We start from the raw sequence: 21,733 nt of genomic DNA, 5'->3' as shown, positions 1-21,733 counted from the left end.
TTCTTTTGGGCCACCCTGTACTAGGAATACCTGCAGCTCCACTCGCGATGAAGTCAGTACTGGTGAACACTTGACCACGGGTGGCCCAGATTGGTTGCGCAGTAGATGTTAGTTTTCCCTCGTCCTGCTCGTGACGTCATCACAGGAGCACCGTGACTGTGTAGCATACAACCGCACGTGTATCTCATCTCGTTGTTTATATATGTCTGTCTTATAAGGAAAGGATTTCCACGTAATAATTATACGTAATTTCTTTCCGTATATTGCTGTTGGTTTATATAGTGGCCTACTGTATTTTGCGTAGTGTGTGTGTCGCAGTTCGTTTCTGTGAGATCTCTGTTAAGTTGCTGTGTTTCGTGCAGTGAGGTGCACTTATTTTCTTTTCGTTAGTTGCGTGAACAGTGTAATAGTAGCTGGAGTGAAATTTATGTGTTCATTGTACAGTATCATTGCGATAGAAAACTGTGCCATTAATGATTCACCGACCGAGCTCGATAGCTGCAGTCGCTTAAGTGCGGCCAGTATCCATTATTCGGGAGATAGTGGGTTCGAACCCCACTGTCGGCAGCCCTGAAAATGGTTTTCCGTGGTTTCCCATTTTCACACCAGGCAAATGCTGGGGCTGTACCTTAATTAAGGCCACGGACTCTTCCTTCCCATTCCTTTCCTGTCCCATCGTCGCCATAAGACCTATCTGTGTCGGTGCGACGTAAAGCAAATAGAAAAAAAAAATCACCGCAATCTACAGCGACACCTGATTGTTCAGCAGAAGGATTTCGGTACCTCGCCGGCTACATCGCCGACCGTGAAAGAAAATATGACAGGTCAATGTGAAGAACTGAAAAATCCATAGCAGCTCATCGGCGAAAGGCACGACAGTGGATTTCATCTTCAAAAGCAACCACTTCATGACATCTAATCTCACAGGTAGGACTGTGTTCTAATGACGTGTTTTTCCTGTTCTTTCGTATTGTTTAATTTTTTAAAAGTAGACTATCTAAGCGGAGCCTCCATGGCTCAGACGGCAGCGTGTCGGTCGGCTTCTCACCACTGGATACCGTGGTTCAAATCCCGGTCACTCCATGTGAGATTTGTGCTGGTCAAAGCGGAGGCGGGACAGGCTTTTCTCCAGGTACTCCGGTTTTCCCTGTCATCTTTCATTCCAGCAACACTCTCCATTATCATTTCATAGCATTTATCGGTCATTAATAAATCACTTTGGGAGTGGCGACCCCGTTGTAATAATAGCCTATATATGGTTCATTCGTTACATCCCTGACCCGGTCAAAGACTGGAAAACAGGTTGTAGGTTTTTCAGGACTATCTATGCATGGTTTCGAATATGAACTTACTTCTGCTGCTGTTTATATGTTAAGCTTTAAATCGATACCTGCGGAAGTGAGTCAGTGTATCGTATGTTAACATACGGTAGTTCCATCACGGAATTTCTGCTGTAAAGATTTAATATGACAAAGATTTCATATCTCTAAATATTTATGTTTACAGATTTGAAATCGCGTAACCTTCCTCAAACTAAATAGAGGAATTTGGAAATGTTAATAAATTTCAAGCGTTGGTCAGTGTGCCGTCACGTTACATTTACGCCTTATTCGTAATGGAAATAATGAAAAGTTACTATGCTGTACTCTTTTTCAATCTTATAACAGCAGTAATCTTTATGTCTGGTCTGCAATTAGTTCTGAGAAACTGTAATGTTTGCTGATATTATGAGATTCCTACTGATTTGCGCGCTCTGGGCTCGGCTGCTTTGCTCCTACTGTGACGTCATTTCGTTAACCAATAGCAGCTCGGCTCGCGTTGGGCCCAACCTTTAGTAGTGTTTTAAGAACCTTGGACGTAACAATAAAGAGCAGTCTAATAATACACTGACTGACAGAGCAAATGCAACACCAAGAAGGAGTGGTCAGAACTTTATGCCAATTGCAGGGTAGACTGACGTCACTGAGGTATGCTCATGATGTGAAATGCGCCGCTGTGCTGCGCACGTAGCGAACGATAAATGGGACACGGCGTTGGCGAATGGCCCACTTCGTACCGTGATTTCTCAGCCGACAGTCATTGTAGAACGTGTTGTCGTGTGCCACACGACACGTGTATAGCTAAGAATGCCAGGCCGCCGTCAACGGAGGCATTTCCAGCAGACAGACGACTTTACGAGGGGTATGGTGATCGGGCTGAGAAGGGCAGGTTGGTCGCTTCGTCAAATCGCAGCCGATACCCATAGGGGTGTGTCCACGGTGCAGCGCCTGTGGCGAAGATGGTTGGCGCAGGGACATGTGGCACGTGCGAGGGGTCCAGGCGCAGCCCGAGTGACGTCAGCACGCGAGGATCGGCGCATCCGCCGCCAAGCGGTGGCAGCCCCGCACGCCACGTCAACCGCCATTCTTCAGCATGTGCAAGACACCCTGGCTGTTCCAATATCGACCAGAACAATTTCCCGTCGATTGGTTGAAGGAGGCCTGCACTCCCGGCGTCCGCTCAGAAGACTACCATTGACTCCACAGCATAGACGTGCACGCCTGGCATGGTGCCGGGCTAGAGCGACTTGGATGAGGGAATGGCGGAACGTCGTGTTCTCCGATGAGTCACGCTTCTGTTCTGTCAGTGATAGTCACCGCAGACAAGTGTGGCGTCGGCGTGGAGAAAGGTCAAATCCGGCAGTAACTGTGGAGCGCCCTACCGCTAGACAACGCGGCATCATGGTTTGGGGCGCTATTGCGTATGATTCCACGTCACCTCTAGTGCGTATTCAAGGCACGTTAAATGCCCACCGCTACGTGCAGCATGTGCTGCGGCCGATGGCACTCCCGTACCTTCAGGGGCTGCCCAATGCTCTGTTTCAGCAGGATAATGCCCGCCCACACACTGCTCGCATCTCCCAACAGGCTCTACGAGGTGTACAGATGCTTCCGTGGCCAGCGTACTCTCCGGATCTCTCACCAATCGAACACGTGTGGGATCTCATTGGACGCCGTTTGCAAACTCTGCCCCAGCGTCGTACGGACGACCAACTGTGGCAAATGGTTGACAGAGAATGGAGAACCATCCCTCAGGACACCATCCGCACTCTTATTGACTCTGTACCTCGACGTGTTTCTGCGTGCATCGCCGCTCGCGGTGGTCCTACATCCTACTGAGTCGATGCCGTGCGCGTTGTGTAACCTGCATATCGGTTTGAAATAAACATCAATTATTCTTCCGTGCCGACTCTGTTTTTCCCCCAACTTTCATCCTTTTCGAACCACTCCTCCTTGGTGTTGCATTTGCTCTGTCAGTCAGTGTAATAGCTCACCTCTCCGTCGCGTTTTTACTCCCCGTTACCTTTTCAAAGCGCCAGACGTCTTCCATTTTTTCTTTCTGATTAGTGTTAATAGAGGATGGTTACACAATTGTAGTTCTTCTCAAAACAGTAATCACCACCACCACCACCACTACTCTGTCACGTTTCATCCAGTGTTGCCAACCGTAGGGACATGTCCCTAGGGAATTTTCTATTTTCCCTGTAGTGAAGGGGCGTAAGGACGGATTTTTAAATCCACGTGAAAACGTAGGGAATTGTAGCCAAATCATGAGAGCAAAGATTATAAAATAAATAATAAATACATTTCACTATACAAGTTCAATAAATTCAATAAATTTCCAATTTCTTTGAAATCATTTCGGAAAATGCTAGGAAAGCAACAGATAGGGAATCTGCCACCTGGGCGACTGCCCTAAATGCAGATCAGTATTGATTGATTGATTGAAGCCTCCGTGGCTCAGGCAGCAGCGCACCGGTCTTTTACCGCTGGGCTCTGGTCACTCCCTGTGAGATTTGTGTTGGACAAAGCGGAGGCAGTAACAGTTTTTCTCCGGGTGATCTGGTTTTCCCTGTCATCTCTCATTCCAGCAACACTCTCCAATATCATTTCATTTCATCTGTCAGTCATTAATCATTGCCCCAGAGGAGTGCGACAGGCTTCGGCAGCCGGCACAACTTCTATCCTCGCCACTAGATGGAGGCTTCATTCATTACATTCCTGACCAGGTCGAATTACTGGAAACAGGCTGAGAATGTTCATTAACTTTGGAGCGTGGGTTGGCGACCATGGGCCCCTTAGTTGAGTCCTGGCATTGCTTCCACTTACTTGCGCCAGGCTCCTCACTTTCATCTATCCTATCCGATCTCTCTCGGTCAACTCTTGTTCTTTTCCAACCCTGACGGTATGAGGTTGCGAGGCCCGTGTCTTCCTTTGGCTGATACCTTCAATTTTCGAAGTGACGGACTCCTTCCATATAGCATGGTTGTACTTCCTCTTGAAACAATAATGACCACCACCTCTCTCACGGACACAAAGTCTGAAGTGAAATTTATGGGAGAGATCTCAGGGGAATTTCCAGTTAATACTGATGTAAGACAAGGAGCCTCCGTGGCTCGGGTGGCAGCGCACCGGCGTCTCACCGCTGATTTCTGTGGTTCAAATCCCGGTCACTCCCTGTGCGGTGTGTGCTGTACAAAGCGGAGGCGGAACAGGTTTTTCTCCGGGTACTCCAGTTTTCCCTATTATCATTCATTCCAGCAACACTCTCCAATTTCATTTCATCTGTCATTCATTAATCATTGGCCCAGAGGAGTGCGACAGGGTTCGGCAGCCGGCACAATTCATATCCTCGCCTCTAGATGGGAACTTCATTCATTCCATTCCTGATCCTGTCAAATGACTGAAAACAGGCTGTGGATATTTCACTGATGTGAGACAGGGGGATGGATTGTCCCCGATTCTTTTTAGTTGTGTCTTGGAAAAGGTAATGCGAGTATGGGAAGAAAAGAGGTAGGTATAAATTGTTTAGCCTTCGCTGACGATATTGTAGTCCTTTCTAAAAAATATACAAACATCACTTATCCAGGTAAACCTATTGAAAGAAATTGCACTTCAGATATATTCTGAGAAGACCAAATTTATGCCTAACATTGGAAATTCACCTAATAAAAATAATATAGAAAAATCGAAAGGGTAGAAAAGTTTAAGTACTTGGGGGAAGTAATTCAAATTAATGGTCTAGACAGAGAAGCAAATAAATCAAGAACAAGGAAATTGGAACAAGCTTACCATCTGACCAAGGTATAATATGAAGAGTCTCTCTATCAAATCTAAAGTCAGGCACTACAACAGAGTAATTAAAAAGGAATGTCTCTATAGAGTTCTCCATGAAACTAAGAAGAATCTGGGACCCTTTAAAGACTGTAACTGGGAGACACAGGAAGAATGCAGACCTCTACAAAAATAAAGAAACTGAAAGAATGTCTGATACGATTAGGAAGAGTAGATAGATAGATAGATAGATAGATAGATAGATAGATAGATAGATAGATAGATAGATAATACATTTATTGGTGGCGAAGTTAGGGCTCAAGGGCCTTTGGTCTTCATAATGAGGGTAGATAATACCAGACACACACACACACACAAATGTAATCATGTTTACACGAGTAAGAATAGCAATCGTCTGCCTCTGTGGTGTAGTGGTTAGTGTGATTAGCTGCCAGCCTCGGAGGCCCGGGTTCGATTCCCGGCTCTGCCACGAAATTTGAAAAGTGGTACGAGGGCTGGAACGGGGTCCACTCAGCCTCGGGAGGTCAACGGAGTAGAGGTGGGTTCAATTCCCACCTCGGCCATCCTGGAAGTGTTTTCCGCGGTTTCCCACTTCTCCTCCATGCAAATGCCGGGATTGTACCTAACTTAAGACCACGGCCGCTTTCTTCCCTCTTCCTTATCTATCCATTCCCATCTTCCCAGCCCCCGCAAGGCTCCCGTTCAGCATAGCAGGTGAGGCCGCCTGGGCGAGGAACTGGTCATTCTCCCCTGTTGTATCCCCCGACCCAGAGTCTGAAGCTCCAGGACACTGCCCTTGAGGCGGTAGAGGTAGGATCCCTCGCTGAGTCCGAGGGAAAAATCAACCCTGGAAGGTAAACAGATAAAGAAGAAGAATAAGAATAAGAAGAAGAATATCAATCAGTGGATACAAAGTATGAAGAGAGATATGGCAGAGATGGGAATGACAGTAGTTATAATACAGGACAGAGCAACTGGTTCATTCCGGTGCTCAAGTACGTCAGCCTCGTGTCGGTAGATTTACTGGCACACAAAATAACTCCTGCGGGACAAAATTCCGGTATCTCTGTGTCTCCGAAAACCGCCAAAAAGTAGTTTGTGGGGCGTAATTATTATTATTATTATTATTATTATTATTATCTGTTGATTAGGCCACATGTTTCCTATTTCTCTGAGTAAATCATCTGTGTCCCCGCTGAATATCTCTCACGCCCTCCTAGTTTGTGAACCTTTGATGCAAACTATGAACAATAAGGGTGAAAGATCGCAGCTTTGTTTATTTAATTTTAAATTTAACAGCAACAAAAAACAAGCTCAATAAATCGCTGTTTAATTGCTTGCACCAAACCCGCTAATCTTTTGTCAACCTGCTGATAAAGTTTGTATTGGCGGTACTGATATGGCGAATGCGCAGGGAGGCATTGACAGCGCTGCGGGCGGACTACAGGTGGAGTGCGTACTCACATGCGGCCAGGCAGGCGTTAGTGTGACAGCAGCACTCGAATTGTAGGGACAGCAAACGCGATGGATAGCTCGGTGATAGGATCGGACACTATGTCCGAGAGTGGAACAAGTTCCGACCGATTGGAATTGTTGGCGGTGTCACTCGGGGTGGACAGCGTAACCGAGCTGCATCAAGATCGCGTTCGAGTGGACCGCCGCCGTCTGGAGGCGATGATATTAGGTGAGTTGCAGGAAACAAAATAATTTAGGTCCGTCTAAAGTGGACAGTCAGTGGATTGCAGGAAGTTGACAGTAAGACACAGTTCTTAAATAGTGTCCTAAGCACAAGGACCTCAATTTAAAAATATTATTTCCATCGCCCGAAGATCGAAATAGAAAATAAAATTGAAGTGCTGTGTATATGGATGTATGTAGTGTATCACTGCCTATTTAATTTGTGGAAAATTATGTAATATCATTATTTCCTATGCTTTATAAATGTTACAGAGCTAGAACTCATCACTGGTCATATGCCGCACGTTGTATGAATTATGAAGGAACGTTCAAAAGATTTTCACTTGAAAAATACAATTTATATGCTAGGAAATCACTTCCATGTAATATTTGTAAACTATCCAGTTTGGCGCTGCTCGGGCTTTGGAAATTGTTGATCATGAGAGTAAAACACCTACCGGTACTGTATGTTTTGACCCTTCGTTTCTGTAACATAAACTACATCTTGAAACGTGTAAATATAGTTTATACGAGCGTTTAGGAAGCTATACCTAATTACGAAGCAGCCGATATATTCCCCTAGATTGTACCACTCACGGATAGACCAAATGAAATACACTAATCTCTTATAAAGTATTACGCTTTATCTTAATTTCTTTTACTAGTTCGGATTCAACATAAAACTAGAAGTTATGTGGCTATGGTCACGATATTAACAATCGCGTAGAACTGGAAGCTTGCTTTCTTTCCTTTACTTATTATTCAGGAGTGAGAATTATGAATTATGAAGTTGCTATCCGGATGACTTTTCAGGATTGAGATGGTTCCTTTAATAAAAGTTCACACCGTTATTTGTCATGTCCTAATTTATTCAGTAGCTTGTGTCTATGCCTTTAAAATTAATACTGGAGTAAATTTATGTAAGTAGTTCGCAATTGCCTTCAAGTTGCAGGTACATTTTTTAAACCTCGTCTTTAAATATTAAGATGATGCTTCACAGGACGATGACGTGTTTAGCATTTTGTTTATCGAAAGCTGTGGCGATTTCATGAATATTAAGAAATGTTGAGACATGTAAAGTTATTCCTCGTCTACAAGGGAGCTGGGAAGGACAATGCACATGATTGTCATGCAAGCAGCAAAGCCATGCAAGTGGAACCGAAATCAGAAGTAGGAAATGCTCCGAATCTTAACCTTAGCTTCAATGATGGTCATTATGAAATTTAATTACCAGCTTGTATTTTATTCGGTTATTATTTTGAACGTGATAATAAAATGCTCACATGGTATGTAAACTCGGAAATTTTGAAAAAAATATTTGAGCTAATTTGCTTTTAACATTTCAAGTGCACCTCTATGTGAAATTTCAAACCAAATTATCAATATTTTCATGTTCTGAGTATTCAAGTCTGGACATTGATCACCTCAGTGCAACGACAATGCCATTTGTTCTGTACATTTTTCAAAAATTACTTTCTCAAGTACTATGGACGTCTGAAACCAATTACTCTATTAAATTATTTTCTGAACATATTTTATGTACTTTAAAAGAATCTGAATCGGTGAGATTAAGGAAATGTTTCTCAAACAATATTTTTGTCAGAATATGATTTAATTTAATTTTTAAAATGAGGATAATCCAAAAACGTGATTGACTCTGATTGTTAGTGCAACCTACAACAGTTTTATTTTTGGTTGTATAGACATGTCACATTATTTACAGGGATTTTTATTACATATTTATAACACATGATTATCAACATATGAGGTAAAATACACCATTTATGTATACCATTTGAATGGTCATAGTTTGCTACAGTTTTACAAGTTTTATTTGGAGACACTGGTAACTCTGTGTGTGTGTGTGTGTGTGTGTGTGTGTGTGTAATATTTCTGAGTGACATCTGGCTAACGCAGTCCGTGTGGCTATTATGAAGTATAATTAACAGCTTATATTTTAATCTGTTTGTATTTTTGAAGCGTGTTGTAAAATGCGCCCATGGTATATAAACATAGTTAACTCCCGCTGACACTTCAGTGAGGTACAGTGCTTCGTAACGGATGACACACAGTAGTTTGTTCGGCGACCAAACCTATGAATTCGTACCATTTAACAGAACGTTGATGAAGCGCTTGGTTCTCTAAGATTTTTTAGAAGGCTAAAATAATTTCTAGTGTTATTTCAAACCTTATGGTTGGGAGTGTTGCGTGGTGGAGGGGAGGGGAGGGGGTTACAATGAAAGTTCAAGTGATAAAGGGAGGGATGACTTATAGAGGACCGTACAGGTACGCTTTATCGCATGATCAGCTGGAGTTACTGGAATTGTTTTCGAAATATCGTGGATTACAAGCAAAACGCAGGAAGCCAATACAGCAGGTTTTAATTTTTTAAACTTCTTAATTGTCAATATTTGCTCTCGGGGAAAGAATTAGAATATTAGTTATCTTTAAAATTACGCTGTGGGTTTGAAAATTATGCAATGGATTTATTAGCATCTGGAATAGCGCTGTGTAATTGAAAATGTATTACTGCATTTTATCTCATGAAATTCTTCTCTTTAGAATTAACGAGAAAATACAAATTAGAACCAGTAACAAAAATGGACCTCTAATTATCATAGATATCAATAGTGAACAAAACTGGAAAAAAATCAAAAATCGACTGCATGCGTTGTTTGTAAACCCATGATATGTATACAACAGTCCAGTTCAAAGCAGAATGCCATGGGACTAGTTTCGTTCCTCAACATTTATATGGACATTGGCGTATCAAAGCGAAGTTTTTGCAAAGAGCATACCCGTGCATTATAAAACAGTCTATAATTAATAGTGAATACATGGTTCGTTAGACACGCAGTAGTAAAAGAGTGATGAGTATCGGTGTTTAAAATGGCAATAATTTAAGTTCAAAGTTCAGAACGTCATATCATTCACAAATATAAATTCATTCAATGCCGACAGTACCGGAACATGATCTGCAAATTTCTTATGAATTTTTCCACCAGTTTTGAACCATTCCGTTGAAATTCACAGAGCAGTGGTTTGGCCAGCTAATTAGGTCGATCCGACCATTGTATAGTAGAGGAAAGTGAGATTCCAGTTAAAATACATGCCTGAAGATTTTAATTCATTGCACGCTTCTTTTCCGGAGACACCGGGTTCGATTTCTGGCCAGTTCAAGGATTTTTATGTATATCTGAGGGCTAGTTCGAAGTTCGCTCAGCCTATGTTTACAATTGAGGTTCTCCTATGGGTCGGGGTGGTAGAATGACACCCACGGTATCCCCTTCCTGCCGTAAGAGGAGACTAAAGGGGGCCCCATGGGCTCTGAACTTTGGAGTGTGGGTTGGCGACCACAAGGCCCTTAGCTTAGTGCTGGCATTGCTTCCACTTGTGCCAGGCTCCTCACTTTCATCTATCCTACCCGACCTTCCTTGGTCAACTTTTGTTCTTTTCCTACCTCAAAGCTATTAGGTTTCCGAGGGCGAGAGTGTCTCATTTTCACGCCCTTCGCGACCCTTGCCTTTCTTTGGCCGATACCTTAATTTTTCTAAGTCTCGGATCCCTTCCATTTTTTCTCTTATTAGTCTTATATAGTGGATTGTTGCCTAGTTGTACTTCATCTTAAAACAATCACCACCACCACTTACAATTGAGCTATCTGACGGTGAGTCTAGAAAGCTAAGAATAACGAACGAGAGGATTCGTCATGCTGACCACACGACACCTCTTTATCTGCAGGCCTTCGGGCTGTGCAACTGTCGCTTGTGGTAGGTCATGGTCCTTCGGGGATGTGCGTTGTACCATGGGGCTTTTATTTATTTATTTATTTATTTATTTATTTATTTATTTATTTATTTATTTATTTATTTATTTATTTATTTATTTATTTATTTATTTATTTATTTATTTATTTATTTATTTATTTATTTATTTATTTATTTATTTATTTATTTATTTTGAAGGTTTTCGGAGTATATACTTGGTTAAAAGCGACGTAGCGTGCGGACTGCGTTATGAACAGCCGTATTGAGCGTGCGTGTGCTCTGATGTGGTGATACAAACGCGGAGGTGGTGGTTATTATTTTAATAGGAAGTACAAATGGACAACACTTCTCTATTAACACTAATCAAATAGAAAATTTAGTATGGGTCACATACTTCGAGAAATGAAGGTATCGACCAAAGGAACAAAGGAAGACAGAGCCATGAAGGGAGTGAAAATGCATCGAATGCACTAATACCGTCTGGATCGGAGAACAAGTGAAAAAGGGAGGTCGGATAGGATAGATGACTGTGAGGAGCCTGGCACAAGCGGAAACAGTGCCAGGATTCAGCTATGGGCCCCGTGGCCACCGACCCACGCTGCCAAGTTGAGCCCCTGGGATCCCTTTTAGTAGCCTCTTACGACAGACCTCCACCTGCGCGGTAAGGTCATAGAAACCATTAAGCATCGCTTCAGATTGTGAAAAATAAACCTCTTGATATGTTTTTATATATTACATATTTCGTTTATTTGTTCATTTTTAACACTGCTATGGCAAATAATTGTCAATTAATATAAAGTAGTTATCGTGACAATAATTTATAAACACACTGTGAATAGTTAACGTAGTATTAGTAAGACAACTTCCGAGCTTAAAAATTTGGTAGAGGATACCTGAGATAAGTGAAATTACATGTTCGGTTCATCTTGTGCAGGTATTTATATTTGACTCCTACAGGCGACCTGCGCGTCTGGATGTGGGATGATGAGGTAGAGGGAAGGTGAAACCCGGTGCCGGCACAGAGCTTTCTCCTGTCGAATAACAATAAGGGGTTTACTCATTGCTGTACGTCCCCATCCGACGGACGAATCGTCATAAACAGCGTCTCATGGCCTCGCTCTATGTAAATACTGCGGAGGGGTTTGGAATTGAATCCAAGCTTTTGGCACGCAATCTAGTGATTCGAAATTGTATATCACCACATCAACATTCTTTAGACCAAAGGGACTCGAACCGGATAACCTGTGTCAAATGTTTTTGACATCTTTACTGTCATGGCCATCAGGCGGGCCCTAAAGTCGGTGTTAAAATATTATAAAGGATTATTTTCATTTACGATGGACGGAGTCTTGGGTAAGGAGTAAAGGATATTGAAGTCCAAAAACAAAAGTAATGGAGTGCAGTCGAACGAAGTCAGGTAATGCAGGAAACATTAGATTAGGAAATGAAGTCCTTTTTTTGCTATTGGCTTTACGTCGCACCGACCGGCAACGATGGGACAGGAAAGGGCTAGGACTGGGAAGGAAGCGGCCGTGGCTTTAAGGTACAGCCCCAGCATTTGCCTGGTGTGAAAATGGGGAAACCACGGAAAACCATCTTCAGGGCTGCCGACAGTGGGATTCGAACCCACTCTCTCCCGAATACTGGATACTGGCCGCACTTAAGAAGCGACTAGAACTATAAAGTTCGGTGAAATGAAATAGATTAATATTGTAACTCGGATTGTAAAATGCCTAACGATGGCAGAAGTAAGGACATAAAATGCAGACTGGCACAAGCAAAGAAGGTCTTTCCTAAGAAAGTAAATTTGTTCACTTCGAACATTGATATAGGAATTAGAAAGATGTTTTTGAAGACTTTCGTCTCAAGCGTGGCATTGTATGGAAGTGAAACATGGGCGATAACTAGCCCAGAAAGAAAGATACAAGCTTTTGAAATGTGGTGTTACAGAATGTTGAAAAGATGGGTAGATGAAATCGCGAATGAAGAGTTACTGAATCGAATCTGACAGAGCTCGGTAACTGCATTCGCGTAAGTGCGGCCAGTAAGTATTCGGGAGGTGGTGGGTTCGAACCCCACTGTCGGCAGCCCTGAAGGTGGTTTTCCGTGATTTCTCACACCAAGCAAATGCTGGGACTGTGCCTTACGGACACGACTTGTGGACCTCACTCCTAGCCCTTTCCTGTCCCATTGTGTTGGTGTGACGTAAATCAACTTGTTAAAAAAATCTAATTTGTTAGAAGAGATAGATTTGTTTAAATGTAACAAGAAGAGAGATTGTTAGGACACGTCTTAAGACACTCGGGACTTGTTCAGTTGGTTTTTAAGGGAAGTGTAGGTGGTAAGAACGGTAGGGGTACACCAGGGAATGAATGACAAGCAGATTAGAACAGCCTTTTTTGCTAGTTGCTTTACGTCGCACAGACACGGCTAGGTCTTATGGCGACGATGGGACAGGAAAGGCCTAGGAATGGGAAGGAAACGGCCGTGGCCTTAGTTAAGGTACAGCCCCAAAATTTGCCTAGTGTGAAAATGAGAAACCACGGAAAACCATCTTCAGGGCTGCCGACAGTGGGGTTCGAACCCACTCTCTCCAGATGCGAGCTCACAGCTGCGCGCTCCTAACCGCACGGCTAACTCGCCCGGTAGAGCAGACGTAGGATGTAGTTACGTAGAAACGAATATATTAGGATGACATGGAGAGCTGCATATAACCTGTCTATGGACTCATGACAGCATCGTATAATACGCGTGGTGTTTCCATGAAAACTGTCAAAATGTTACTTATCAAGTGTACAAGAAAGGAGTGCTAATTATATATTGAAGCTCGTTGCCGATAAGAGACAAATACTCAATTCTTGATATTCTAATCCCTGCGTTATTCAATAGTACGTCAGGCTTCAGACGGACTAATTCTAAGATACATGCCAATAGCAAGCATTGAGTCTTCCGCCCGTCAACCACGTCAAGGTCTTCGCTTCAGCATTGCCAGTTGCATCCTGTACAACTGACCCTTAGTTGTTTTATCATACAATAGATAGGATTCCCTACCCAGGTCAGTAGGTACTGTGCTTTCCCACGGATATTTTTTTCATAATGCGGGCGTCAGTCGTACATTTAAACATTGATACTTACACTTCAGTTCTTTCATCGGTGGAAGACGATATATTACTAGTGTCCTGTCTTACGAGGTGAATTAATCCGTGGAAGTGGGTTAGTCGTTGTGATTGTCCCCAAGATAATGGAATCGATTGCGATTGAGGTAGATACATTTCAGGGGATTTAAATTAAATACCTCTGTGTCGTTGGCTACCAGTTTGTTAAAGATATTATGCGGAGAAACGTTCGGCTGGGTCTTACAATCTATAGAAGTTGAAAATATGCTAAACAACTATTAGAGCTCGATAGCTGCAGTCGCTTAAGTGCAGCCAGTACCCAGATTTCGGGAAATAGTGGGTTCGAAGCCCACTGTCGGGAGCCCTGCCGATGGCTATCCGTGGTTTTACATTTTCACACCAGGCAAACGCTGGGGCTGTACCTTTAAGGCCACGGCCGCTTCCTTCCCACTCCTAGGCGTTTCATATCCCATCGTCGCCATGAGATCTATGTCCGTGCTATCTAAATAAACTTGTAAAAATAAACCAAAATAATAATAATAATAATAATAATAATAATAATTGTATAATTATAATTAATTATTATTATTATTATTATAATTAATTATTATTATTATTATTATTATTATTATTATTATTATTATTATTATTATTATTATTATTATTTTCTAGCCTATTTCAATCCACTGCTGGCTATAGGCCTCTTCCATATGCTCCCATCGTCTTCGGTCTTGAGCCACTTGGAACCAGCGTGTTCCAGCCAACAGCTTTGTCATCGAGCCATCTCTTCTGGGGTCTTCCAATGCTTCTCTTGTGTTCCCATGGTCTCCAGTGAACAATCCTAGAGGTCCACCTGTTGTAGTCTTGTACATGGTGTGGGTTACTGTAGTCACGTCCTATTTCGTGAACCATGGGCAACGGTTGAGTGGCCTAGTAAGTGGTCCGGAGAGTCGGGATAGCAGTTGCCACGGATGGGAGTGAGCATCTCGGACGTTTGAGTCATGGCCCTCCTAGTGCTCAGGCGGCTAGGACTATACAATCCACCGGTGGTCCCTAACCCGTTAGAGGAGATATCCTCGCTTGCACTAGGTGCTTCACGAATTTAACGAGCTCAGAACATTTTAAGCAAGCCTCGGATGTATGGGAGTAACGGAGTCCCACTCCAATTTGACAGGCGAGAGACTCCTTGGAAACAACGAAATGGAATTCGATGGGAGCTATCAATATTAATGGGGCTTATGGAAGAAAGTAGAACTGTCTCAGTCAGTTAAGAGGATGCATCTGGATGTGCTAGGAGTTAGTGATATTCGGGTGAGGGGAGATAACGAGGAAGAGATGAGATAATAAAAGTGTACTTGACGGGTGTTGAAAAGGGAAAGGCAGAGTATGTGGTAGGGCTGTTCATCAGGAATACCACCGCACGCAAAATAGTTTCTGTTGGGCACGCAAATGAGCGAATGACGTGGGTGTATATGGTAGTCGGAGGAATTAGGACGAGAATTCTCAGTGTATTATTATGCCTCAACCTGCATGCATAAACTTGGTTTGGAGGTAGATATGGGAAGGCTGGTCATTGATAGCAGGCACATCACTGTTCGTAATGCTAGAAAATAGTTGCGAGGAAGAATTTCAATCCTGATGTTCCCTCCTACACAATAGGAGGAACGTACACCTGTTAAGATAGGTGAGCAAGCCGAAGATCTGAGTAGAGGGGAGTGGAAAGAAGCCATCAATATGACATCTAACATCAATGCTCTTGGGAGGTGGTCAAATGGACTGTATCGCGATTAACCTGTCTAAAGCATTTGATAGGGTAGATCATGGGAGACTATTGGCAAAAATGAGTGCAATCGGACTAGGCGAAAGAGTGACTGAACGGATTGCTATATTTCTAGAAAACAGAACTCAGAATTAGAGTAGGCGAATATTATTGCAATATTATTGGCCTTTGATTTCTTATATATAAATGATATAAGTAAAGAAGTGGAATAATAGATAAGGCCTCTTGCAGATATTATTCTGTATAGAGTAATAAATAAGTTACAAGATTGTGAGCAACTGCAAAAAGACCTCGATAATGTTATGATATGGACAGTAGGCAATGGTATGATGATAAACGGGGTTAAAAGTCAGGTTGTGAGTTTCACAAATAAGAAAAGTCCTCTCAGTTTTAATTGCTGCGTTGATGGGGTGAAAGTTCCTTTTGGGGATCATTGTAAGTGTATGTTAATATAAGGAAATATCTTCATTTGGGTAATCACATAAATGGGATTGTAAATAAAGGGTAAAGATCTCTGCACATGGTTATGAGGGTGTTTAGGGGTTGTAGTAAGGATGTAAAGGAGAGGGCATATAAGTATCTGGTAAGACCCCAAGTAGAGTGTGGTTCCAGTGTATGGGACCCTCACCAGGAATACTTGATTCAAGAACTGGAAAAAATCCAAAGATAGAAGCTAGATTTGTTCTGGATGATTTCCGACAAAAGAGTAGGGTTACAACAATGTTGCAGAGTTCGGGCTGGGAAAACTTGGGAGAAAGAAGACGAGTTGCTCGACTGAGTGGTATATTCCGAGCTGTCAGCGGAGAGATGGCGTGGAGTGATATTAGTAGACGAACACGTCTGAGTGGTGTCTTTAAAAGTAGGAAAGATCACAATGAAAATTAAAATCCACAGCCTGTTTCCGGTCATTCGACCGGGTCAGGAAAGGAATGAAATGAAGCCCCCATCTAGCGGCGAGGATAGGAATTGTGCCGTCTGCCGAAGTCTGTCGCACTCCGCTGGGGCAATAATTAATGAATGACAGATGAAATGAAATATTGGATAGTGTTGCTGGAGTGACGTATGACAGGGAAAACCGGAGTACCCGGAGAAAAACCTGTACTGCCTCCGCTTTGTCCAGCACAAATCTCACATGGAGTGACCGGGATTTGAACCACGGAACCCAGCGGTGAGAGGCCGGCGCGCTGCCGCCTGAGTCGTGGAGGCTCTAAGGAAAGATTACAATATGAAGATAAAGTTGGGATTTAAGAAGACCAATTGGGGAAAATATTTATTAATAGGAAGGGGAGTTAGGGGTTGGAATAACTTACCAAAGATGATGTTCAATAAATTTCCAATTTCTTTGCAATCATTTAAGAAAAGGCCAGGAAAACAGAAAGGGAATATGCCACCTGGGCGACTGTCCTGAATGCACATCAGTATTGATTGATTAAATCGTACCTGGCTGGTCCCAGAACGATAACCACTATCGGTAATGTCGCAGTGGGTATAACACTTATGTTCTGTGTTTTTGTTTGCATGGCAAATCGCTGCGTAATTCAATGCGCCATAAAATATTTGTCATTGCGGACGTTTTAAAAGGAATAGGTTTACTTGTTCACGATTAAGACCATGGAATCTCGGAAACAGGCAGCAGAAGGCGTATCAACATCATAGCCATCAGGTCTGAGTCGAGGATAGGTACCGGTACTATTATTGCCCCGATCGCAAGAACAGTCATACCTGTAACAGCCATCTCACGTGCACACCGAGAAATGCTCCATCTGTAATCCAGCCATCCCTTACTACAAGTCAAGGTTTCAACTCTACAACATTCAGGTCATCGGTTTGATAATTGGTGCGAGAGGTACGACCCCAGGTTTCTTCGTAGTCCTGCATGGACTACCATATGGATAATGCATTTCTTTTAAGAACTGAAATTATCGCTCTAAAGGGCTTAATCTTACGTAGAAATTACTTCAACGGACCCCATTTTCTTTGTAATTATTTTTTAAATCCGTCAGTTTAATTGTTGCATCTCGTATCATTAGGGGCTGATGACGTAGATGTTAGACACCTTTAAACAATCAACGGATCCTAAATTAAAATTGCAGTTTTAAGATCTTTCAAATCCTCTTACATTGTATAATCATACTGCTCAGTAGACTTTGTCTTAACGACGATCCTTGAATGGGGAAAGCATATTGTCAAGTAATCTATATATTAAAAAAATTGATGAAAATGAATCCGATCGATTTCCTTCATTCTTTTTTTAACTGAAAGGTATTCATGCACAGATTTATCATCGGGTACTATAAATCACTTAACTTCCGCCTTCCTCAAATTATTTGATTTTTCAATTTTTTGTCTCTTTGAAGCAATCATATCTTTGGTTCTAATTGAGGTATGGAGTTTGTTTTGGCCTAAGAACACTCAGTGGATCAAGTTATTTCATTTCAGCTCTTAATTATTCAAACTGGTTGATTCTGAGGAAAGTTATGAGTGCACATTCAATTTGACCGTCTCATTTCTTCGACATTTTTTCTCATTTAAGCAATCATATCTTTCGTTCTGATTGAGGTACGCGGTCCGTTTTGATCTAAAAACACTCAATGGATCAAGCGCTTTCTTTTGAGGTAATAGCTACTTAAATTGCTAGATTCTGAGAAAAGTTATGAGTACATTTGTCTCCATGACGAAGATCTTCGAAGGACTTTTTAACAGTTCGGCGCTTAGTGTTGTTCCAAGGAACGTTTAATTCAATTTCTTTGTGTGATGTATTTTCAAGTGTTGTGTTGATATATTACATTCTATTACCATAGCAGGCCATGTGCTTTGTTTTATTAACTCGAAACTTTGCAAATACATCCGTGAGGATAGTAACGAACAACACCATACTTCGTACATTGCGGGCGGAGCCAAAGGGAAACTGCTAGTAAAAATAAAATAAATGCTGTTGTAAAAATTACTATGGAGTATCCAAAATGACTGGATACGCGTACATTTTTTTTTCTCTCTCTCTCTCTCTCTCTGGTTCTGGCTCTTGACGTGATCGTCCCCGGTTGGTGACAAATCAGGGATGTGCTGTTAAAGAACATAGCCAATCTTACCACACGGATTACATCTGACAGGCTAAAAAATCTCGAGTTCTAACTCCCTTATGCTGAAAAGCAGACCAATACTTTTGGAATACCTCTTATGAACGTGTAGGTATTAGTGGGGGACCGTGGATAGTATGGTCGTGACTTCCACGTTCTTTGAAGAATTTTTGCTCACTGTCGGAGGCAGACCTTCACATGCCGTAAAGGCCAATTTAAATTGGCGGAACGTTCGGCTTTGTTAAATATATACGTGGCTATAATCCAGTTAGCTTTATTTATTTATTTATTTATTATTGACTTATTTTAATATATATGCACACACACACACACACACACACACACACACACACACACACACACACACACACGAAGTAATTAAATTCTTACTTCGCTCGGCATATATGCTCAAAACTAACCAGTAATTATTTCTAACCCCCTGAAACCTTAGGCCAACAAGAATTTATCGCAGTCTCGTTAATGAAATGCGTGCCAAGTCTGTCATGACAATCAGTAAGGCCAATATTGTGAAACAAAAACATGTTGACGTCGCTGTACAAATAACCGAGGGACATGTAAACTCGTCCGAAAATCGGCGCACACATCTCATTTCAAAGGTCGGGTATTCACCAACCAACCTGCCTTCCTGAGGAGTAGCGACTGTTTTCGTGTGTAAGCAAGCATGGCAGAGGTTATAGCGAGTCAGAGAGGTAAGTCAGTTGACAGGCTCCGTATTCTTTCCATTGTTAATTGTGCTGTGGAAGAAGAAAACTGGAAATGTGGGCCAATTCCAAACGTCCGGCCAGTGCGTATAGTATTAGACAGTAATATAGTATGTTCAAAGAATGTTTCGGATACTCTTCCACTCCCTGATCCAACAAAATTACGAGATGTATTATCATTGAAACTGAAAGTGGTGCAGAACGTGTCACATTTTTATTAAAATCACTTAATTTATATTTAATCGGGTCTGTAACATTAAAAGTGCATACGATGAAACATTTTTAACATTGCCAGAACTTGTCGAATCTGCCAGTCCCAAGCCTGGATAAAATCAGGGTTCTCTTACTCATCAGGGAGAGTTCACATAGTCATTGTACGACAAATGCAGATGAATTTACATGATCAGATTCTAATAATGAATTTTATTCCGACTATATTAAATTCTTCCATAACCAGTCGCTATATGCAGATAGACTGCGTGTGCTGCGTGTCTAGCTCCTCCAGATCGAACGTTGTGACTACCACAATGTCCGCCTGATTTTCGTTAAGATGCTGTACTTACGCTATAGTTGGGCCCACGACAATTGGAGTCCGACGTTTAGCGCCACCGGCGAAAAAAAATTGACTAACGCTGCTCGAAAATGGTCTGTTGCTATGGCAACGATAAGATGCCACATTTAAGAAAGCTATCACCACGTGGAGTTGTACTGTGTTAGCTGTGTTAGTTCTTGCTGGTTAATGTAATTACTTGTTTGTTCCTGAATATTATTTTCGTTAGTTTTTTTTAAGTTAATCAGCTGCTAGTTGTACAATTCAGTGTTCTGTTCTCTATATAACAATGACGTGTTCTGTCTTCAATGCTGTAATTATTAGCTCGAGCTTAGGAACGGGAGACCGTTTCTCGAATTGCATTACGTCTACATATTTGATTAAATGTTCAGCCCACGAACCTACTACGCTGGCGTAGCAGGGGGAGAGGTGATACTCCCATGTGGCGCATCCCAGGTGGCGGATAGGGGGGTCCTAACCGGCTTGCCGGCGGGCTTGAGGGACATAGAATACCTCTCGCGGATCAAACACACAACCCCCTGTGGGTGGAGGACGCAGACGAAGAATACACCCACGGTACCCCCTGCCTGTCGTAAGAGGCGACTAAAAGGGGCGACCAAGGGATGATTGTCTTGAAACCATGAAACTACTTGTGATTAGTACCACCACGCGGAGAACATCATGGGTCGCTTTTACTTGCGCGTAGTACCACTATATTAGGTACCAAATAGGTTTGTGATTAGTAGCACACAGGAGCACCGTGCGGTCGGCTTTTGCAGTACCTGTGATTAGTACCACCATATGAACAGGACCATGGGATGATAGCTACCATGGTTCTGCCTTGCCTATGATCAGTACCCACTATATGAGGAACACCACGGGATAGTGTAGGTCCCTGTGGTTAGTATTCTTATGTGATGAACACCATAGGTTTCCGTTGCCTGTAAATGGCGCCGCAAAGTGAGAAAAACCATAGGACTGTATTATGTCTAATTTCATAACCTGTGAGCAGTACCATAACGTGTGGTATATCGCGAGTCTCTGCTACTTTTGATTAGTACCGCAACATGACAAATACCATGGTTCTACTTTCCTAGCGATAAGTACCGTTATGAGGGGCATTTAACTTGGATTTTGGACCCACTTTAGACTGCAAGCTTCATAGATTGTGTTATGCTATAGCAGCAGTCCTTTGGTCAGTAATCCTATTGTTTTACGTCAGTTTCTGTGAATGTAAGGCGTTGCAGGTCGCATCCACTGATTGTTTTAAATTCATGTCCATCCATTCATTCATCGTCCTCACGTTTTGAATTCTGGACAGTGGAGAATTTTGGACTTATAATTCGTCATTCCACTTCGTCTCATTTCGTACCATTAGGGGCCGATGACCTCGATGTTAGGCCCCTTTAAACAAGAAGCATCATCATAATTAAATATTCAGTCTGTATGAAAGGGTGATATGCCGCAGATAGAGGTAACTGTGACAACGCAGCATACTTCGTAGATACTGCTTTCGCCGCTGAAATGTCAAGACTCCAATTCTCGTGAGCCCAGCTATAGTTTACTTTGAAAATGAAAATCCACAGCCTGTTCCAGTCGTTCGACCGGGTCGGGAATGGGATGAATGAACCCCCATCTAGCTGCGAAGATAGGAATTGTGCCGGCTGCCGAAGTCTGTCGCACTCCTCTGGGGGTAATGCTTGACTGGCAGATGAAATGGGAGTGTGTTGCTGGAATGAAAGATGACAGGGGAAAACCGGAGTAACCGGAGAAAAAGCTGTCCCGCCTCCGCTTTATCCAGCACAAATCTCACATGGACTGACCTATAGTTTCCTTTGATTCCTGTAAACTTTTACTATCCTACTACTCCTCTTACGATTATTTATCTTGTGCTCCCCATTAAATGAGTTTTTACCATCATATTTCAATA

At 42.4% G+C, this 21,733-nt stretch overlaps 1 protein-coding gene across 1 annotated transcript in view; it reads left to right on the top strand.

Annotated features, from left to right (window-relative positions):
• The first annotated feature begins 6,609 nt into the window (after positions 1–6,609).
• The window catches only part of BicC (protein bicaudal C), a 345,922-nt gene continuing 330,798 nt past the window's right edge, over positions 6,610–21,733 (top strand). Inside the window, exon 1 of the mRNA XM_067138510.2 lies at positions 6,610–6,798. Within this exon, the coding sequence (XP_066994611.1) occupies positions 6,639–6,798 (160 nt within the window). The 5' untranslated portion in view covers positions 6,610–6,638. The remainder of the gene's footprint in view (positions 6,799–21,733) is intronic.

This window comes from Anabrus simplex, chromosome 1, assembly GCF_040414725.1.
Source record: "Anabrus simplex isolate iqAnaSimp1 chromosome 1, ASM4041472v1, whole genome shotgun sequence".
Lineage (NCBI taxonomy): Eukaryota > Metazoa > Arthropoda > Insecta > Orthoptera > Tettigoniidae > Anabrus > Anabrus simplex.
This window is presented reverse-complemented; position numbering and strand designations above follow the sequence as displayed.